This window comes from Manis javanica, chromosome 9, assembly GCF_040802235.1.
Source record: "Manis javanica isolate MJ-LG chromosome 9, MJ_LKY, whole genome shotgun sequence".
Lineage (NCBI taxonomy): Eukaryota > Metazoa > Chordata > Mammalia > Pholidota > Manidae > Manis > Manis javanica.
In genome coordinates this window covers 13,313,491-13,334,090 of record NC_133164.1, presented here as the reverse complement: position 1 = coordinate 13,334,090, position 20,600 = coordinate 13,313,491, and the positions used below count along the sequence as shown (strand labels likewise).

Below are 20,600 nucleotides of genomic sequence, written 5' to 3'. Positions count from 1 at the left end.
GCTGGCATGTGCATACAGTGAGACAACGAATTTGACCGGATCTGTACTGTTGGAACTCAACCAGGAGTTGGGAGGGGTGCAAGGTGTAGCACTCCAAAATCTTATGACTATAGACTATCTACGGTTAAAAGAACATATGGGATGTGAACAGATCCCAGAAATGGGCTGCTTTAATTTGTCTGATTTCTCTCAGACGGTTCAAGCACAGCTGGACAATATCTATCATATCATAGACAAATTTTCACAAATGCCTAGGGTGCCTAAATGGTTTTCTTGGCTTCACTGGAGATGGATGGTAATTATAGATTTGCTTTGTTTATGTCACCATATTCCTATTATGTTAATATGTGTGTGCAAATTAGTTAGTAGTTTAAAACCTATACATACTTAAAGTACTCTACAAGAAGATATGTCAAAGAAATAATCAATCCTCCCATGTTTCCTTCCATATGCTACATCTGTAGCTTTTCTTCTTTCTTCCTAATTACAACCCTTCAATAGAATTCGTGCCTCATATCGAATTTACCGAGTATCATAATTCCTCCAGGTGGTAAAGATACCTCGAGACAAGTGCTGGGCATAGAACCCACAGGGCATAAATCTGCAAAGAAGTAAAAAGCTAACCTTTTCAAACAATATGGCTTCTCTCTCACTTACCAACTTTACATTTCCCTGTATGGCCCCGGAAGAGGACTGGTTAGCCAGAGACGGGTAAGATTCCTCAAGGGAGGAACAACCTAAGACAGGCACAGTCGCAGGGGGGCCATCAGGTGAGAATTTGGGGATCAACAGAGGTGAGGCTCAGAACCTCACCCCCCCTGCTTTGAGAGAAATCTTCTGCATCCGTGGATGTTTTGCTGCCCTTGTCTAGCCTGGATTAATACTTAGTCCATAGGCACACACCTGATCATCTACATTTGCCCTCTTACAGCACTAAACTATGTTTTCTACCTTTATCTTGCATCTACCTACCACTTCAGCATTTTATTAAAAAAAAAATAATAATAATAATAAAGGGAGAAATGTGGGATCAACATATAAATCAAGTACAAAAATCAAACGTATATTCATATTTGAACTGATTGTTTATAGTTCATAATGCGTGATCAAAACCGAAAGTTTCTGTGATGACTGCCCTTGTACTGTTCACCATGTAAGAACTTATTCACTATGTAAGAACTTGTTCACCATGTAAGAACTTGTTCGTTATGCTTCAGAAGATTGGAGACTGACAAGAATTAGACTTGAGATGGATTAATGATTGTACATTGAGCATTGACCCCCCTATACTGAATTTTATTGTTGTTAACAACCATTTGATCAATAAATATGAGAGATGCCCTGTCAAACAAACAAACAAACAAACAAACAAACAAACAAAACACACGCAACCTGGGATATCTATTTTTAAGCTTTAATACTGAATTTGACCCAATCATTTTGCATCATGAATGAACTCAGGCATGGGGACTAAGCCTACACCCCTCACTTCAGAGATGAAGAGGGAGGCCCAGAAACCCCCCACTCGACATTCCCCTCAATGGGCAGCCTCTGTGCCTCTGTCTGCTTTGGAGCACCCGATGTGCATACCCACACTGCGCCTGCTCTTACTGTCTGTGCCAACCACCACCACACTCGGCATATTCCGAGGTGACCTTTCATTTCTGTTAGGAGACGCTGCCCCATGACGATTCCCACCTTTCTGCTCAGGGCTTTCTAAGGAGAGATCGCTGGCACCTTTGTTAAGGGACGTCTAACGGCAAATAAGCCTAGTATATTAGAGACCTCTGAAGAGATTCAGAGATACCTGTCCCAGAGATACTTGTTTATATGCCAGGGCTTGTAGAAGCCTTTCCTTCCTCACCCCAGAGAGTATCTGTTTACATTCAGAGAACAGGACACGCTTCCTTTCTGTACCAGAGGGCTTGAGGGTGTGCACGCTAGCTGTGCCATCTAAGCTCCAGGACTGATATCTTCAGGTTCCTTTCCTGTACTATTATAATATCATACTGGAAGTCCTAGCTAATGCACAAGGAAAGGGAACAACAGGTATAGAGGTTAGAAAGGAAGCAATAAAATGGTCTTTGTTCGTAGATGGCAGGATTGTTTATGCAGAAAACCCCAGGAATTAATTTAAAAAACTCCTGGAACTAATAAGCACCTACAGCAAGGTTTCAGGATACAAGGTTAATATACCAAAGTCAATTGCTATGTACCAGCAATGAACAATTGGAATCTGAAATTAAAAGCACATCATTTATGTTCACACACACACACACACACACACACACACACACACACACACACACACACACACACACACACACCAAAACCTAAGGTAAACGTAGGCTTGCATCTTCCATAACTTGTTCTGCTACATGAGGAAAACTACAAAATTCCGATGTAAGAAATTTAGGAAGATCTAAATAAATAAGAGATAGTCCATGCTCGTGGATAGAAAGACTCAGTATTTTAAAGATGTCAGTTCTTTCCAGTTTGATTTATAGATTCAATACAATCCCAATCAAGTCCCAACAAATTACTTTATGGATATTGACCAGCTGATTTTAAACTCTATATGGAAAGACCTTGAGTAACCAACACAATATTGAAGAATAAGAACAAGGTCAGAGGACTGATAATACTGAACTTGTAATCTTACTGTAATAATCTACAGTAATCATGAAAATGCAGTACTGGTCAAAGAATAGACAAATAGGATCAGTGGACTAGAATAGAGAGCGCAGAAATATGGGAATTCTTTGTATGTTTTTGCTCAATTTTTTCCTGTAAACCTAACACTGCTCTAAAAAAATATGGTCTATTAATTTTAAAAAATCCTTCACCATTCCTTCCGACACCTTTTTCCTTGGAATCCGTCCTTTAAATAACCCGGCGGGCCATCTCATCTCAGCCACTTCCTCTCCCATGGTCGGGGCCCCGCCGTGCCCGTACGTCCAGTTTCCTGCTCTCGCTCTGGGACGGCCTCTTGGTTCTCAGCTCGCTCCAGCAGGTACTCAGATATCAACACCCTTTGAAAAATATCTATTTAAATCCTTTGACCACATTTTAAATTGGTTTTTGTCTTGTTATTGTTTATAAGAGTCCTTTGTGTATGTTCTACATCCTAGTTGCTTATGAGATATATGATTTTTGAGTATTTTCTACCATTCTGTGGGTTATCTTTTCACTTTCTTGTATCCTATAATGCATAAGTCTTAAGTTTTCATGCAGTCCTATTTATGTTTTTTTCTTTTGTTGTTTATTCTTTTGGTTTCATATCTAAGAAACCATTGCTTAATCCAAAGTCACAAAAGTTTACATCAATATTTTCTAAGAGTTTCATACTTTTAGCACTTACACTCAGGTCTTTAATGCGTTTTGGGTTAATTTTTGTATATTGTGTGTAGCATGGGTCCAACTTTATTCTTCATATGTGGATATCCTGTTGTTCTAGTACCTTTGTTCAAAAAAGCTATTCTTTCACAAAATTATCCTGGCATGTGTGTCACAACTGAAGTGATCACAGATGAATGAGTCTTTTAAATCTGCTCTATTGATCTATACATCTAACCTATGCCAGTCCACTTACTATACATATTTAAAGGGTACAGTGTGACATCATGACCACAATCAAAATCACTGAACACATCCATCAACCTTAAGTATCTTCACGTCCTTTTACAAACCTTCCCTTCTGTTTTTCCTACATCTGTCCAACCTAGTTTCCGGGCAAGCATGAACTGCTTTTTGTCACTATGATTAGTTTGCATTTTCTAGAATTTTACATAAACAGAATCATACACTATCTATACTTCTGGCCAGGCTTCTTTAGATAAAACAAATTATTTTTAGATTCATCCATGTGGTTATATGCATGAAAAATTAATTCCTCTTTATTTAGTATTGTATTTTATGGATACACTACAATCTTTTTATTCAATCTCCTCTTGACAGATATTTGGGTTTGTGGAAGGCAGCTGCTGAAATGGCTTCCAGTGATCCTTGCCTGGAAGGATCGTTCTTTTGTGCAATTCTATCTCCTGCAGAGTGGCTGGACCTAGTGACTTCCTTCTAAAAAAGAGACTATGGCAAAGTAATGGGATGCTAGTTCTGTGACTGCATCACAAAAGACCATGACTTCTGTTCTTCTGGCATTCTGACACTTCTTGCATGCTCCTCCTGATGGAGATACCACACGGCAAAAAACTAATGATCATTGAGAGGCAGCAGCCAGCAAGGCAACAATGCCTTCTGGGGAAAAGCTCTTGAAGCTGTGAACCCCGCCCATAGCCACATGAGTGGCCTTGCCCAGCCAAGTCTTTAGATTAGATGGCAGTCCCAGGGTCGACACAGAGATCACAGCCTCGTGAAACCATGAAGCAGAACGCTGGCCAAGTGGGGCCCAGATTTCTGGCCCAAAGAAACTGTGTGTTACATTAAGTTTCTGTATTTTGGGGTAAGTTGTTATACAGCAATAGATAATTAATATAAGGTTGTTTCTATGGTTTGGCTTTTACAAATAAAGCTACTATGACTATTCTTGCATAAGTCTTTGTGTAGACATATGCTTTCATTTCTCTGGGGCAAATGCTCTGAAACGGAATGAGTGGTCATTTGGTAGGCATACAGCTAAATTTATAAGAAATCAACTGATTTTCAAAATGGCAATGGGAGTGTGAGAATTCCAGTCGCTGCACATCCTTGTCAACACTTGGTATGGTTGGTCTTTTTAATGTTAACCATTCTAATAGATGTGTAGAATTATTCATTGTGGTTTTAATTTTTATATCTCTAATGACTAATGATGTTTAGCATCTCTTCATGAGCCTATTACCATTTGACCATCATCTTTGTTGAAAATCTGATTTCTTTCTTATTAGTGAGTTTTGAGAGTTCTTTATATACTTAACCATATTTTTTTCTTTTATGAATCACATTTTTATTGTCACATCTAAAATAATCTGCAAAATCCAAGGCCACAGATATTTTCCGTCTTCCAAAAGTTTTCTAGTTCTACATTTTATCTTTAGATCTATAATGTTTTAAGTTGGTTTTCATATTTGGTGTGTGTTATGGATTGCAGTTGCTTTGTTTTGCATATGCGTGTCTAATAGCGCCAGCACCATTTGTTGACAAGGCTGTCCCTGCCCCACTGCACTGCCTTTGCACCTTTGGCAAAAGTCAGCTGTCCATATGTGGGTCTCTTTCTGGATTCTTTATTCTGATTCATGGACTGATCTATCTTTACACCAAATCACACTGTTTTGCTTACAAAAGCTTTGTATTAAGTCTTGAAATCAGGTAATAAGTCCTCAAACTTTATTCTTTTTTAAAGTGCTTTGGCTATTTTAGGTCTGTTGCATTTCTAAATGAACTTTAGAATCAACTTTGTCAGTTTCTACAAGAAAGTCTATAGGGAAAAAAGCCTGTATTTTTATTGGAACTGAATTAAATCTAGAGGTCAGTTTGGGGAGAAATCACATCTTAATAGTCTTAATCATTCTGACCCATGAACAAAGTGTGCCTTCCTCCTTATTCACATGGTCTTTAATCTCAGCAGTGTTTTGTAGTTTTCAGTCTGCAGGTCTTAAATCTGACTGATGATTAAGTCATTAATTTTAAAAATGCTGTTAGAAATAGTATCATCCTTTTAATTTCAAATTGTTCATTGCTAGTACACAGAAATAGAATCGATTTTCATATATTGATTGTGTGTCTTACAGCCTTGCTAAACACACTTACTGGTTCTTTATAGCTTTTTGATTATATAGGGTTTTCTAGATGATCATATTGTCTGCCAAAAATAGAGAAAAAGATACCTTTTCCTTGCCCATCGATACCTTTCCTTGTCCTTGCCTCGCTGTGCTGTCCAGTACCTTTATTACACGGCTGAGTGGGACTGTGAGCGGATATCCTTGCTTTTGCTCCTGATCTCAGGGGGACAGTGTTCAGTGTTTCCCAATTCAGTCTGATGTTTACTACAGGCTTTTCACAGAAGTCCTTTAGCAGGCTGACAAAGTGCCCTTCTTGTCTTTCTTAGCCAAGAGTTTTTAGGAATGGATATTGGAGTATAGCAAATGCTTTTACATCTGTTTAGCTGGTCATGAGGTTTTTCTATTGTAGTCTGTTAATATGGTGAATTACATTGATTAACATTTTAATATTGAATGAACCTTGCATTCTTAGGATAAAGTCCATTTAGTCGTGATACAGGGTCTTTTTAAAAAATTTATTGCCCAATTTGGTTTCCCAAAATTTTATTAAAGAGTTTGACATCTGTTGATGAGGAATACTGGTCATTTTCCTTTTTTGTAGTGTGTTTGGTCTGGTCTTAGCGTCAGGGAATGCTGGCTTCCTAAGAGGTAAGTATATTCCCTCCTCTTCCATTTTCTGGCAGGTGGTGTAGAACTGGCATTCTTTCTCCAGTGTTTCATAGAATTCACTAAGGAAGCTAGCTAGGCTCGGAGATTCACGCTAATTCAGTCTCCTCAGTTGACATGAGACTCTTTAGGCTATTACTTCATTTGGAGTGCATTTTGGTAGTGTGTGTCTTTTAAGTAGTTCGTCTGTTTTATCAAAGTTGTTGCATTTACAACCATAAAGCTGTTCATGATTGTCCTTCTCCAGTATTTGAATATCTGTAGATACGGTGCTGTCAGGTTTCTCATTTCTGTATTAGTAATTTGTGTCTCATCTTTTTTGTGATCAAGTCTGGCTACATGTTTGTAAGTTTTGTTAATTTTCTCAAAGAGCCAACTTTGGCTTTACAAAAAAAACCTGAAAACATACAATTTTTCTTTTTTTCATTTAACTGATTTCCACTCAGGTTTTAATTATTCTCACCCTTTCTACTTTAATTTTAATTTGCTCTTTTTGTTCTAGTTTATAAATAGAAGCTAAGGTTATTTATTTGAGACATCTTTTCTTTTCTGTAGAGGTACTCAGTGCTATGAATTTATCACTCGGAACTTTTAAGCTGCTTCAGATGATGCACCTTGTCATTCACTTTGTATGCAAAGAGAAGTAGCCAAAGGCTAAAATATCAAATCCATGTGCAATGGTGAATGGTTCAGCTGACCGGTCAGGGGACTAGAAGTGGGAGATTAAGGACAAGAAATTCTGGGGTAGAGGCTTATGGATGAACCTATGCAGGTGGCAGAAATTGTCAAGATCTTGGCATATTGCATGTTAAATATCCACGAGAAACATTCCATGCAGCAGCAGCACTGATGAGCAAGCAGACGGAACGATGTGGCCTGCTGATGTCAGCTAGCCTTGGTCCCTGGCTACTCCAATGATACAACAGGTACATGGAAGGAGCCGTCTTGATGGGAGAGGCGGAGACTATGAAGGGGCCCTACAGCATGGCCTCCCACTCAGCTAAGGCTGGTCCAGCTCTTCCTGCTGCCAGAAGCAGAGACAAACACAGAGCTTCTGATGCAGCAGTTATATTCTGCAAAGATACATCAACTGTTTGGTGGTGAGCTGACTACACTGAACCCTTTCTACTCTGGAGGGGGCACAGAATCTCCTAAACTGAAGTGTACATAGATTCTGTGTATGGTTAGCCTTTCCTGCTCTCAGAGACTTCACCAGCACTGTTATCCACAGCTTATGGAGCTACCCACTGGCACGGGATTCTGTATAATACTGCATTAGACCAAGAGACCCACTGTACAGCAATGAAGCATGGCAGAGGACACGTGGCTGAGAGATCCCACGGCCCTTTCACGTACTGCACACCTAGAGGATGGTAGAGGCAATGGAATGATGTACTGGGAGCACAGCAGAGGTGCCACCTTGGATATTACACTCTGCAGGGGTGAGGTGCCATCCTTGAGATGTGGCATTGTATTCTAAATCACCAACCATTATATGGTGCTGTGCCACCATCGGAAGAAGTACAAGGACCCAAGGGGGCCCAGTAGAAGTGCACTTGCTCATCTCATCCCTTCCAGAAGCCCTCTGGGGGAGTTGTGTTTGTTACCCCTTAGCTCTGGGAGGCTCTGGGTCCCACTGCTGGGTTAGGCAAATCGAGAAATTAGTGAGATGTGATGAAAAAAGTATTTGTCTGTTGGGAAAAACAAAATGTAAGCTAGTAGCGAGGTGGGGCACAGGAGAAAGGGAGTTTGTCTTAAAAACCAGAGAGAGAAACATGGTTAAATGATGGGAGTAAGACAAAGAGACGGTATGCAAGCGAGACAGGGCATATAGTGGGAAGAAGAGGTTTAAGGACAGACAAGTGAAGATGAAATATCACTAGTTTTGAAAATGTTGAGCTTGCAGTGAAAACATTCTATGTAAGTTGATATATCCAATAGAGAACTGTATAAAGGAGAGAAAGAAGCTGGAAATACAAGATTTTGAAGTTTACAGTCAGAGAGTTGGATCTCTGTACTGAAATCCATTTATATCTATGTACTGAAATTTATTCTATGAACAGTTACTTACCTGATCCAGGTTTGAAAGACTGTTGGGATCTTGACTGAGAGTTTGGTACTGGCGCCGGAGCTTGTCACCTGCTGCGATTCTCCTGAACTTCTTGAGATCCACTACATACAAGGCACTGCAAGGTGAATACTCGTGGTAGTTTGTGCTGCTCAGGTGTTTCTACTTTCCCCAGCTGACTGTCTCAAGAACCAGTATTAACTTTAGCTGTCCTTGGGTCTAATCATAATGAATCCTTTCATAAATTTGCTCCCAATGTCTGATACTGTTCCCAAGGAGTTTGAAGGCTGTTTTAATACTGACCCATGTCCTCTTAGGGTCACCTCAGGTATCGCCAAGATCTCATGAAACTTCCTACAGAACAGTAAAAGCTTTGGAGACAGCATCTGCATTTTATCATTTGACAAGCCAACTGTAAGTCCTCCGTGGTAGGTTAGGAGCACACCACTTGAGCCATATTCCTTGGGTTTAACTCCTGGCTCAGCTCTGTACTAACAGCATAAGCCTGGGCACGTTACATAAGTGCTATATCCCTGGTTTCACATATGGAGAGAACGACAGTATCTCAAAAGGTTATCACAGAGATTTTATGAGTTAATATATGTAAAGTCTTGTAAGAGTGATCTTTTAAGAGTGACTGGCGTGTAATAAGCACCATATAATTGGTTGCCATTATTGTGTAACTTCTAAGAAAAGTGAATATTGTGATTCAGTAGGTTATTTACTTACTAAAAGGTAAGCATATGGATTTTCTTACCTGATATGGTATTTCCTTTTTAAAAGATGTGTTGCCCAGTATCCCGTTTTCCAGAAGCGATACCCATCCATCTCAGGGCGGCTATCACAAAAGGGGGTATACCCATAGGGGGCGCCATCCAGATCGAAATCTCGAAGTTCTTTGAGGTCATGTCTCACAATCTGAATAATTAAAATTGTTACTTTGATGAAAACTATAAGTATTAATAAGCCCTTTTGATGTGGGTCTCAAATTATTGTGGAAAAATTCATTTCCTCACAGTTCTTTCGTGTAATATGAGTTTACTAAGTCTCTATATTTTTCTTGTCCTTACAGATTTAAAAAACCCTAACATTTATACACCTGGTCTATAAGACAGCAGTCATACTCATTAATAAGAATAGCTTTTTACATAATTTTTTAATCAAGTTATTTTAACAAAATGTAGTTGGGAAGGAATTAAATATTACACAAGTGCATAGCTCTTAGTTTCTCGAGGTATGGGTTAATAATTCAAAATCATTTTTATGGTAAATTTCCATTATTGTATATATATTGGCATATATTAGTTTGAGTCATAAAGAAACATCTTAAAATTCTCAATTTAATGAGATAATGTTAGTATGTCTCATTTTTTGAAAGACTCTAGCCTGCTGGAAAAATATTATTGTATCTGTTGAGGGAAGAAAGGAAAAATAAATTTGATGTTAGATATGCTTAGTTCATCACCCACATTTCTCTGTTTTCTTAGTTTTTAATTATAATGATTCATTTTAATTTGGAAAATAATACAAAATAATGAGTTTATTTAGACTCAAAGTAAATTTAATAGAGGATTTGAAAAATATACTTGTTGTCCTAAATATAAATACTAACTTGTATACCAAATTTATAGAACATAAGTATTTACATATTACAGTTCTTAGAAATTCTATGTATTTTTAAAATATTTTTCCCATTAATGATTACAAAGGCATACAAGGACGGAAGGGGAAAGTCATAGTTTTTGGATATGTGTATGCTGACAGCTGAGTGCTGTAATGTTTTGGGACCCAAATCCGACAGGTTTCCCCTGTGCTGTAGGATGCTGAGGATTCGCTTATGGGCTCAACGCCAAAGAGTGCTGCGTAGGCAGAAGACAGAGGACAGCTGGGGCTGATGGCCGGCTTTTCCAGCAAGAAGCTGTGGCTCCTCTTAAATAAGTATCAGTGCATACTCATGGGAACTCATACAAGTACTTTTATTATGACTAATATAAGATTTTTTATTTTTAATGACCAAAATTAATCACTACTTTAGAGAGAAAACTGCCATGCCCTAAATAATAGTGGTACTTCATGCAGCACCTTTCTTTCCCCCTGGAATTCTGACAGTTGTTTTTAAAAGATACTTTGCTTATATGTTACAATCACATTTTAACGTGTACATAGCATGGCAACAAATTATAATAGACACCAGTAAAACAAATTGAGTCCCAAAAGTGTCAGAAAAATCTAAGTACAATAAGTTTATCTTATTACCTGGTCAGCATCAACAAAAATGATTTTGTCCACTGCTAGAGGAAAAAGGACATCAAGGAAAAGAATTTTGTAACCCCAAATAATCCTTTGTTTTTCAGTCTGTTGATGAAGCCAATGGGGCCACCTATATTGGACTAGTTCATATTGGAATCCATATTCCTTAGCCATGTGAGGAATTACCTCCTAGAAACATACACATACACATAAATCAAAGAATATGTCCAAGGAAGAGAAAGTTTTTGTTTTAGAGACAAATTAACATTAGGTAGAGTTTACTATAAAGTGTTACAAACCAATTGGTAAAATGCCTAAATATTACTTCTAATAACTTATACTAATAATAAGAAATATGAAAATGCTGACAAAATATAAAAATACAAATGTACAGAAAATTATATAATTAATGACATTAAAAAATAGATACACCATAATAACTAGCCAAGTTTATTAACTAACATCAGTGTTTCCCTACACTTGCTACTACTGTCTGAGAGAACCTGACTATGGGAGAAGACGCTCTGGACCCTGGAACCTGTATGTCAGTTTGTGTATACGTCAACATGCTGCTTGGTCAGGAGATGAAGAGGGTATAAAAAAACAAGAAGTGAGCTGTAAATTCAAAATTACGTTCTCTAAATGAGTTTCGTATTTGAGATTTAGTATTGTTTAGCTCAAGAATCCAAAGTACAAGGCAGTCGCTGTTGTCTGAATATTTGATATTTGATTCAGTATCCTACAGGACTAGAGTACCTTATTTTGCTTAAACCAGGGCAGTTAATGGAATACATTGTTGGCTAAGTTTGGTTCAAGAGCCCAAAAACTGAGATGGGGGATAGTAAAAGTGGGAGAAATAAGCTCTGTTTGCATGACTCCAAGGGGAGAGGACAATGGGAAGCCCTGGGTTGGTATCCCTGGACCCTGCCCCATGTGCCTCTCTGTTTTGCTGATTTTAATTTTTATCTTTTTGTTGTAATAAACTCTAACTGCATGTATAATTGTTTTCTGAGTTCGTGAGCCCTTCTTGTGGACTGTTGACTCTCTGGTGGTGACTGTGGTCATGCAAACCTCCCAACTGTGCAAGTCAGTTATGTAACTTCTGAGTCTTGGTTTTCTGGGAACAGGACTTTATAAAGAGCAACTGAACAACGCAGGCAAGGTACTTGGCAACGTGACTGGCAATACTGAGGAATAAAAGCATGGTTGGCTGTTTTTATTTTTGCTCTTACCACTGATTTTGGTGTAGGAAAAGAGGACTCCTCTGAACTACTGTTGAATGAGACCTGAACTTTCATGGAATTGAATACTTTGCAATCGGAAGAACAGGAAGAAAAGGGGTACACTTTGTGGCAGGAGTATGGAGCTGAGTAAAAGGCAATAGATGTTGGCCATCTGGAAACTTTTAAATATAAATGCCTCAGAGTTCTAACCATGTGCTCACACCACCTCTTCACAGAGACCAAGCAGCCTTACTGCTCTCAGTGCTACTGAGCTATTTCCTATGGTACACTGCTTATTTTCTGGGTGCTACTGTTTCAGCCTATCTTTGTAAAAATATGACAGAATCCAATTCTTTTCATTGACAATCTGTACATCTTTTTCACTGCCAAATTATATTTGATTATATTCATTACCATGAAAACAACTATTTCTGATTTTGAGTTTACTTAAAAACAAACATTTCTTCAAGTCCTGTTAAACACTTCTTTAAATAAAAACAGCATAAAATTCTTCTTAAGCTAGATAATACTGAATAGCAAAGTTTTAAAATTGATTAAAGATAGTAATTTGAGTAAAAACACATTTCAAAAGACTCATTCTGAAAAGAGAAATGGTATATGAACAATGATATAAATAACTGACTATTCAAACATTAACCATTCTATAAAAAAAGATTAATGTACATACTTACTTTAAATCTTGGTGAGAGATAATTTTTTAGAAACCAGAATTTCACTGGTGTTTTGGTGTTACGTAAAACAGAAAGCATCATAATTCTGCATAAAAGAACATTAAATCCAGTAAGTTAACAGGAGCTCATCCTACTTTTCTTAAGGCTTTTACATACTTAAATGTATTAATTAGGAGTTTTTCATTATGAATTATAGAGAAATAGACTGAAGTACCTTCAGATGTTATGGTTGCTCATCAAGTATGTAAGGGTAAGGATGAAGGATATACACACGCACACACACAGTGTAGACTACATTGATTGCTTTCTGTTCTGCTGACAAAGAAAGCAGCTGGTCTGAAATAGTCTGTGTAGCTGCACTACAGTCGATTCTCACTCTATTACTATGTCATTCATGTCAGGTGTGCAAAACCTGAAGAACTGAAAGGTCTGTCTGTATTGATACATTCCCTGAAGAAGTCGCCTGAGCTCTTCTACCCTCTGCTGGGAGAAGACACAGAAGTGCCCACACACACTCCCGCGCTTGCAGGCATTCTCTGCGATCCTGCTATGCACTTAAAACAAAAGCCCCTCCATAGTTGGTGCCTTCTCTTCCCATCCTCCTCCTTTTCATAAAACAAGATTTTCCTTATGGGAAAAAGAAAATTTACTATATAAACTTTCCCTAACATATTGTTACAAAATATGTCCACTTTCTAGCCTTAAAGAACAATATTCCAAATCAAACTCATGAAATTTTACTCTATTTTACAAATATACTTACCTCATAATTTGGGTTAAAGAAAAGCAAGGTACAAAGCAGTATCTACTTTGTTATCATTTGGGTAAAATGGGAGTTAAAAAGGGGAAAAATGTTTACTTGTCTATATGTATCATTGGCAGGATATAAAAACAACAACATTGTTCCCTTTGGGAAAGGGTATCACGGGAACAGGGGTGGAAGATTGTTTTCACTGTACATTCTGCACCCAACTCTTATTCTTTCTGAATCATGTAAACGTATTACTTACCTAAACATTAGATAAAAATATACCTACCTTAAAAAGCGTTCATACAAATGTCCAGAGGCAATTGAAAAAATGTTTAGGACATCTGTTTCCTTTTTGTCTTTTCCTTTATGCAACATTCTTGTGAAACTTGGAAAAAAAAAAGTAGTGATTGACAGTTTCTTAACACACATCTGCAAACTTCATATACCTTGATAAAACACTGAATTTGATAAGCCATAAAACAGGAATGCTTTTCAAAATGAATAGTTATTACACTGTAAACAAGTTCTTATTCTAACAATTATGAATTATCAATGTTAAAATAGGACAATATAACTTGAAGTTTTACAATTTAAAAGGATTTTTTACACAGAATGCAATTATATTGTCTTTAGGTTAATGAGGCAACGACTTTGAATCTTTGTGAGTCACAAAAGCTGTTTCAAGAACAAAGAATGAGTTGAGGCGATGGAATACCTAGGGTGTTCAAACTTGAAACAGGCCAGTGATGAGGGAAGAGCCTGAATGTCGAGTGTGTAACTATGGCACAGCAAGAATTTTCATATGGGGTCATAAGTTAGGCCCTTGGGTGCTACAGCGTGGCTCCCGCAGGATGAGATGTTATGAAAAGTGCGCACAGTTCAGAGCCCTTCGGCCAGGCAGTCTCCACTCCCCGCGGGCTGGGGCGGAATCTGTGCTCTGGGTGCCTCCGCGAGGAGCAGAGGAACACGGGGCACCCTACCCCTGCTGCTTTACGTCACGGCAGCTCCATCTGGGCCCAGCTGTCCTTGTCGCTGTCTGGACCAGATCAGCTTTTGAAACGCCCCCACCTCATGTACAAAAGTGACTGAATCGTTTATTTGGGATTTTCATAGTGTATAATTTCTTCTTCTTTTACTTTCTTTTTAAAATTTTTAGTTAATTGAGAATTTCATTTTTAGAGGCACAGGTATTTAGAAGGACTCATACTTAGAAAACTACATAATTTATAATCACCATGGAATATATTTTGCCAAATAGGGATTGTTATGACAGATCTTTTCTAGTCCTTTTTTACTGTAATACCCCAAATAAGAAAAACACATGGTTGATTCAGTGAGGAAAAAATAAAGACTCTAAATTAGGATTAAAATTAAGATAAAGAAAGCATTATAATATACATTAATACTTATGTATCTGGAGGAATTGCCATCACAAAAACTTACCTTCTCTCTTTCTAATGGACCATTATTTTGTTTCCAGATCTTCTCTGTTCATTAAGTCGGTGGGCTACAGTTCAACAATTACCTTTATTCATTCTGTCCCCACCTTCTGGTTTTAGAGGAAGATCATGGACAGATACTCTTTAAGATGCCCCGACTGTTTCATTAGCCCTTATCAAACATACCTACTCTTCAATTCACCTCAAAATGAGTGAGTTTGAGCTGCTCTCCTTTGGAAACTGGTTCAATGCACACACTGGGAAAATAAAATGGTTCTTATCAAACCAGGAGTCAACTATGAAAATGAGGCCTAAACCAGGCAAAATCAGAGTGATGGGAAGGCTCTGGCTGTTTTAACAAAATCCACTTCAGATGTTGAATCTATTTGGCCTGAAGTTTCTATTTCTTTTCCTTGATAAACATGATCAATGATTCTCTATCATGAATCAAATTAAGTTCAAATCTCTAGAAAGGACTTTTAAAGTTTTCTACTTTAATGTGGGTCTACAGCAGACAGCTTGTTTTTGCCTAACATCTTTTACACTTCAAGTAACAGCAGCCTGGTATTTTTTGTTGTGGTGGGGCGGTGGGGCAGAGAATTCCTCCTCCCATTTCCTTCTAGGAGGTTTAGGTGGGAGAGGCCTTCTCACCCGCTCTACAGGTAGGCAGGTGTATGACTCAAGCATTCTCAACTGGAGACACATGATCAGCTCGGTTTGGGACACGTGGCTATAGGTGGACCAGTGAGTCAGCCTTGGGAACTTGGCTGGAACTGTTTGGAAAGAGGCAGTCTCTTCCCACTGAAGGTGGCACCTTTCTCTTGTAAAAGTTTATCTGAAAATGAAGGTAGCACAGATAGCAGAACTAAGAGATGGAGAGTTTCTAGACTGTATCGCCCGAGTGGCCAAGGCCAGCTCTACTCCTGGACTCTTTATATATCAGCTAATACATTCTTTTTTTGACTGACTAATACAGGTCCTAACCTAACTTGAAGATTCCCTATTATATTTAACGTCCCAGCTGAGCTGGGCTACTTTGTTCCTTGAGGAACATGCTCAATCTTTTTAACCTCTCTCAATATCCAACTTCTGAGTCCAGGCCATCCTTCGGAACCCATCTCAGTCACACATCTCCCTAAGGGGTCTCTTCTCAGATGGTACCAGACTGGATGCAGCCATTTGGCTCCCTTGGTTTGCACAGGACTTTATTTTCAGTGGTCTTACAGTTCCAGTTTCCTATCTTGTATATTAATGTTTATGTGTCTGTCTTATCCTTCCTAGAGGAGAGGATCTGTGCTTAACTTGAATGTTTACCATCTGCAGGGTTTCCACATACTAGACTCCTGATGGATCTACAAGTTATATGTTAACACATGCATTTGTAATTACCTTTTAATGGAATCTTTTCCTGTTTTTCTTTCATCTTTATCACTAAGGACATCTTCCTTAATTTTGTCTGGCTTTTTTTGCACCTAGGTAGCATGGTAAAGAAAAATTTTAGAGTTTTGCAGCTTTAAGTATTATGCGGCATGGTCAGAAAGTGAACATACTGGGCAAGGAGACCCTGTGAATCTAAGATAGCTGCAGTAAACGAAGCCAGGGAAGATCTTAGTACAACATTATAGACACAACCTGGTTTCAAAGATCAGTTCAACCTCTTCTTTTTAGTTCTTTGGTATCCACCATGATATCGCTAAATAATGTGCTTGTTATATGGATTTACTGATTTATGAACGTTAGATGTTATCTACTAGTATATCTGGATTCACAGGGTTGAGACATTATTCATTCTTTCTGATGACAGATGAGCAGCTCACTTACATCACCCTTCCCTTCTCCCTTTTGGAAGTTTTGCATTAGTTCTTCTACTTTGTTAGTAATTTAAAATAATATTTAAACGTATATTTTTTTTATTCCAAAAACATTGTTTCTCTTGCACACCCAGTTTATATAAGCACACCAATACCTCTACCTTTTCCCTCTGCCTCCCAACTTACATTGTCAATAATGTTTACATAGTTACATCTTTTGCATTTTGCTATGTTTATTCTACAACTTGAAAAATCAGTAAATGGTGCTTATTGCAACAATTTAATACTATTCAATAAAGAGTCTGAAAGGCTACTACAATTATACTTCCTTTGTACAGTTACGATGACATGACCACCGTGTCACTCATTATTAGTAGACTCTTGCTAGTTCAAATGTATTCTGCTTTCTTATATTCCACCAATAGAGAATTTTTTTCCTGGAATTCTATTGTATTTATTTTTTCTTGTGGTGAGATATATTTCTCCTTTACCATATACCTAACTTTTCCAGTTTATTACTCATATTACATGATGGTCTGAATTTGCTGTCTATTGAAGACATTCTTCTTGAAGCTCAACAATTAACTGCCTGTTTCTTTCTAGTCCTTATGTTAATTTTCAGATTAATTTCACCATTTCTTGAAGTATCTTTCTTTTCTTGGTCTTTATCTTCACTGCACTGGCAAACACCTTTATTAAGAAGGGGTGTGAAAAAGTCCTTCTAAATCTTCGCACTTAAGAAAACTATTTTGCCTTCACGTCTGGTAAAGAATTTAGCGGAAGAATGCTAAGATCAAAACAATTTTCCTCAAAACACTAAAGGCTTTGTTTTGTTGTCTTGTAACATCCATTTTGAAATGAAAAGTCTGATGCTACTGCTCGTGTCATCCCACCGCAGCATCTGCCTTTTCTCCGTGGTAGTTATTAGGGTCTTATGTGGGCCATTTCTCACTCATCCTAATTAGTGTACCCTTTTAACATCAACATTTTTCCATTTAACTTTCCTTTCTCTGTTTTCTCTGTTTCTTCTTTTGGAATTCCTATTTGGAATTTGTATTCGTGGGCTACTGCAGTTCTGGGCTGATGTTGCTTATCTTTTCTTGCTTGTCTTTTTGTATAATTCTAAGAGATGGATGGTGAGGAGACAAAACTGTTATTAAAAAAAACTGAAGGATGTAGGTGATTAGGCTTAGAATGTTTAAGTAGGGCATAATTATTACCCTCGAGGATTTGATGGTCATGGTGAAAGGACCATCTCTATATGATGGACAAACAGGTCAACCTTGAACCAATACATGGAGTACAAAAATTCAGCTCAGAAAAATGAAACAATAAAACAAATTTTCAATGGTCCTAATTGCTCAAAGATGGAATTGTTCTGCCCAACAGAAATGGTATTCCTCTCCTGTTTGTAGGGGTAGGAGAAAACGAGATGGAATGCTGGTCCTAAAGGGTTTAGGCTGAGATAATATCTTATACATCTCATCTGGGTTTTGTGAAGTTTTCATTTGGAATGGCCTGTTTAAGGAAAGAGTGTAAGTTGTTACCAAGAAAGGGATCAACATAGGAGAAAGAGTATCAAAGGTGAGTGTGAGCAACATACATAACTGATCACAGGACAAAGAGCAGAGGCTATTAGGAACAGGTTTGTTGTGGGATATAAGGTACATTTTGGTGATATAGTAGCTTAAGATTTAGGCAATATATGAGGTGCAAGCATTGATGGTCTATGTTATTGGATCTTAGAGATTCCAACCATATGGGTATTACCTAGTTATCTTTAGATGTTAATTTATACTATACTGTATTGTAGATAGAGAACACATTCTATATGATTTCATTCTGAATTTTTTTGAACCTTGCTTTTGAACTAAATGTAAAGCTAATTTTTATCAATTTTTCTGTGAATTTGAAAAGTTGTTCATTCGGTGTTATTTGGTGTTGTGTTCTATATGTCTATTAGGTGAAGATTTATAATCACACTGTTCAAAATCTCTCTCTCTGATTTTTTTGTTGCTTGTTATATCAAGTCCTGAGAGATGTGTGTTAAAAATATTCCAATATGATAGAGAACTCTCAATTTCTCTTTGTAATTCTATCTCTGCCTTATACTTACATAAAACAATCTTATCTTTAGTAACGTTACTTGTCTTAATGTCCATTATCTCTGATGTTAGTATAGCTATACAAGATTTGTTTAGGTTAGCATTGGCCTAGTATATAGTTTGTCACACTTGTATTTTCATCTTCTCCCTAAAGCTGTACCCTTATGTATTTGGTGTGCTTTCTGTAAACAACATCCAGTTGGGATTAAAACAAAAATTTCAGTATAACAATCTTTGTCTTTTAACTGGAACATCTAGTCCATTTACACTTAATGTAACTGGGTTAAATTCAAACTATTTTGTGCTTCCTCTATGTTCCATATGTTCTGCTTTATTTGCTCTCCTTTCTTAGTCGATTTCTTAGTCTATTTTTCTTCTTTATTAGAACATTATGCCTTGTTTCTATTATTTTAGTAATTATCTTAGATACCAAAAAAATTCATATTTGCCCTAAAGTCTAAAGTAATCATTACCCTTGCTCTTGTCAATGTATGAACTTCATCTATTACTGAAAACAACCCTATTTAACTTCTGGCTTAAATGCTTTTATGTTTTTAAATTCTATATATGTATTTTAAATCCTAAAATACTTGTTTTATATATTTCCTGTTCACAGAGTCATCCACATTTTTACCTTTTACTTTCTCTTCATTCTTTTTAAACTCAGACCTTCCACCTGAGATAATTTATTTTCTACCTGAAGTACATCTTTTAGAATTTTCTTTAGTATGAGTGCACTAGTGGCAAATCCAGTCTTTTAATTTGTCTGAATATGTTGTTTTATGTTTCCTCTTGAAAAGGTATCTTCAAAAAGGGTAAATTACTCTAGGTTGACATTTTCTTTTTCATGCAGTGATTTAGATATCATCTCAATATCTTTTGGCTTTCATTGTTACTGCTGAGAAGTCACTTGTCAGACTAACTATAGCTCTTTGAAGGCAATTTTTCTTTTTTTTTTCTATGTTTACTCTCAATACTTCTCTTTGCTTGGCTTTCTGCAGTTTAATCAACAAGAGTCTAATTGTGGATTTCCTTCTAATTGCCTTGCTTGGGAATCACTGGACTTCCTGACTATGAAAATTGGTATTGTTAATCAATTCTTGAAAATTCACAGCCATTATTTCTTTAAATTTTAGCTGTACGTCATTCTTTTGTCATCTTCTGGAACCCATTTAAACTGATTTTATTTATTCAATACTCATAAGGCACTTTACAAAGCTAAGCTATCTTGTCCTTATAGGAGACATATAAGTAGACATGCTCTACTTGTCCTATTATTAATTCCATTTTATAGATGAAGAAAATGAGACAGAAAGAGGTTAAGTAATGTGTCCAAAGTCACACAGCTAATGAATGGCAGAGCCAGGTTTAAGTGCAATCCTGGTATCTTAGATTTCTCCCTCTATTCTTTATGTCTTTTATGCTCTGTGCTGTATTTTCCTCTATTTTAATGTCCCTATTGCATTTGGCATACTTTTTTTGGTCTACCTGTCAACTCACTGATTCTCTTTCCACGCATGTTTAAGTCATACACTGAATTCTTAATTTTGATTATTGCATTGCTTAGTTTTAGAATTTCTACTTTAAAAAAAATTAGCTATGTGCCTTTTATAGTTCCCTGCTCCTTAAAAACTATTGTTAAGCTTGTTTTTAATTTCTTTAAGCACCATAAGCACAGTTGTTTCAGAGCCTGTGTCAATATTTCTAATGTATGGAGTATTTGTGTGTCTGTTTTCTGTTGTTTGTTGTTTCTGTTTTGTTTATATGTGTATTTGTATACAGGAATCTTATTCCAGAAATATATGGATGTTTCTGCCAGATGCCTATACAACCTTATCAATCTGGAATTACTTTAGTACATATTCTAGCCTCAGGGTT

The 20,600-nt window shown here is 37.2% G+C and overlaps 1 protein-coding gene across 2 annotated transcripts in view; it reads right to left on the bottom strand.

The window, feature by feature from the left end:
• The window catches only part of UGGT2 (UDP-glucose glycoprotein glucosyltransferase 2), a 178,919-nt gene that overhangs the window by 18,562 nt on the left and 139,757 nt on the right, over positions 1–20,600 (bottom strand). For both annotated transcript variants that reach the window (XM_073212435.1, XM_037024986.2), the window contains exons 31-36: positions 16,196–16,278; positions 13,654–13,752; positions 12,617–12,701; positions 10,708–10,890; positions 9,209–9,369; positions 8,455–8,569 (exon numbers count right to left, since the gene is read on the bottom strand). In XM_073212435.1, the coding sequence (XP_073068536.1) occupies positions 8,455–8,569; positions 9,209–9,369; positions 10,708–10,890; positions 12,617–12,701; positions 13,654–13,752; positions 16,196–16,278 (726 nt within the window). The remainder of the gene's footprint in view (positions 1–8,454; positions 8,570–9,208; positions 9,370–10,707; positions 10,891–12,616; positions 12,702–13,653; positions 13,753–16,195; positions 16,279–20,600) is intronic.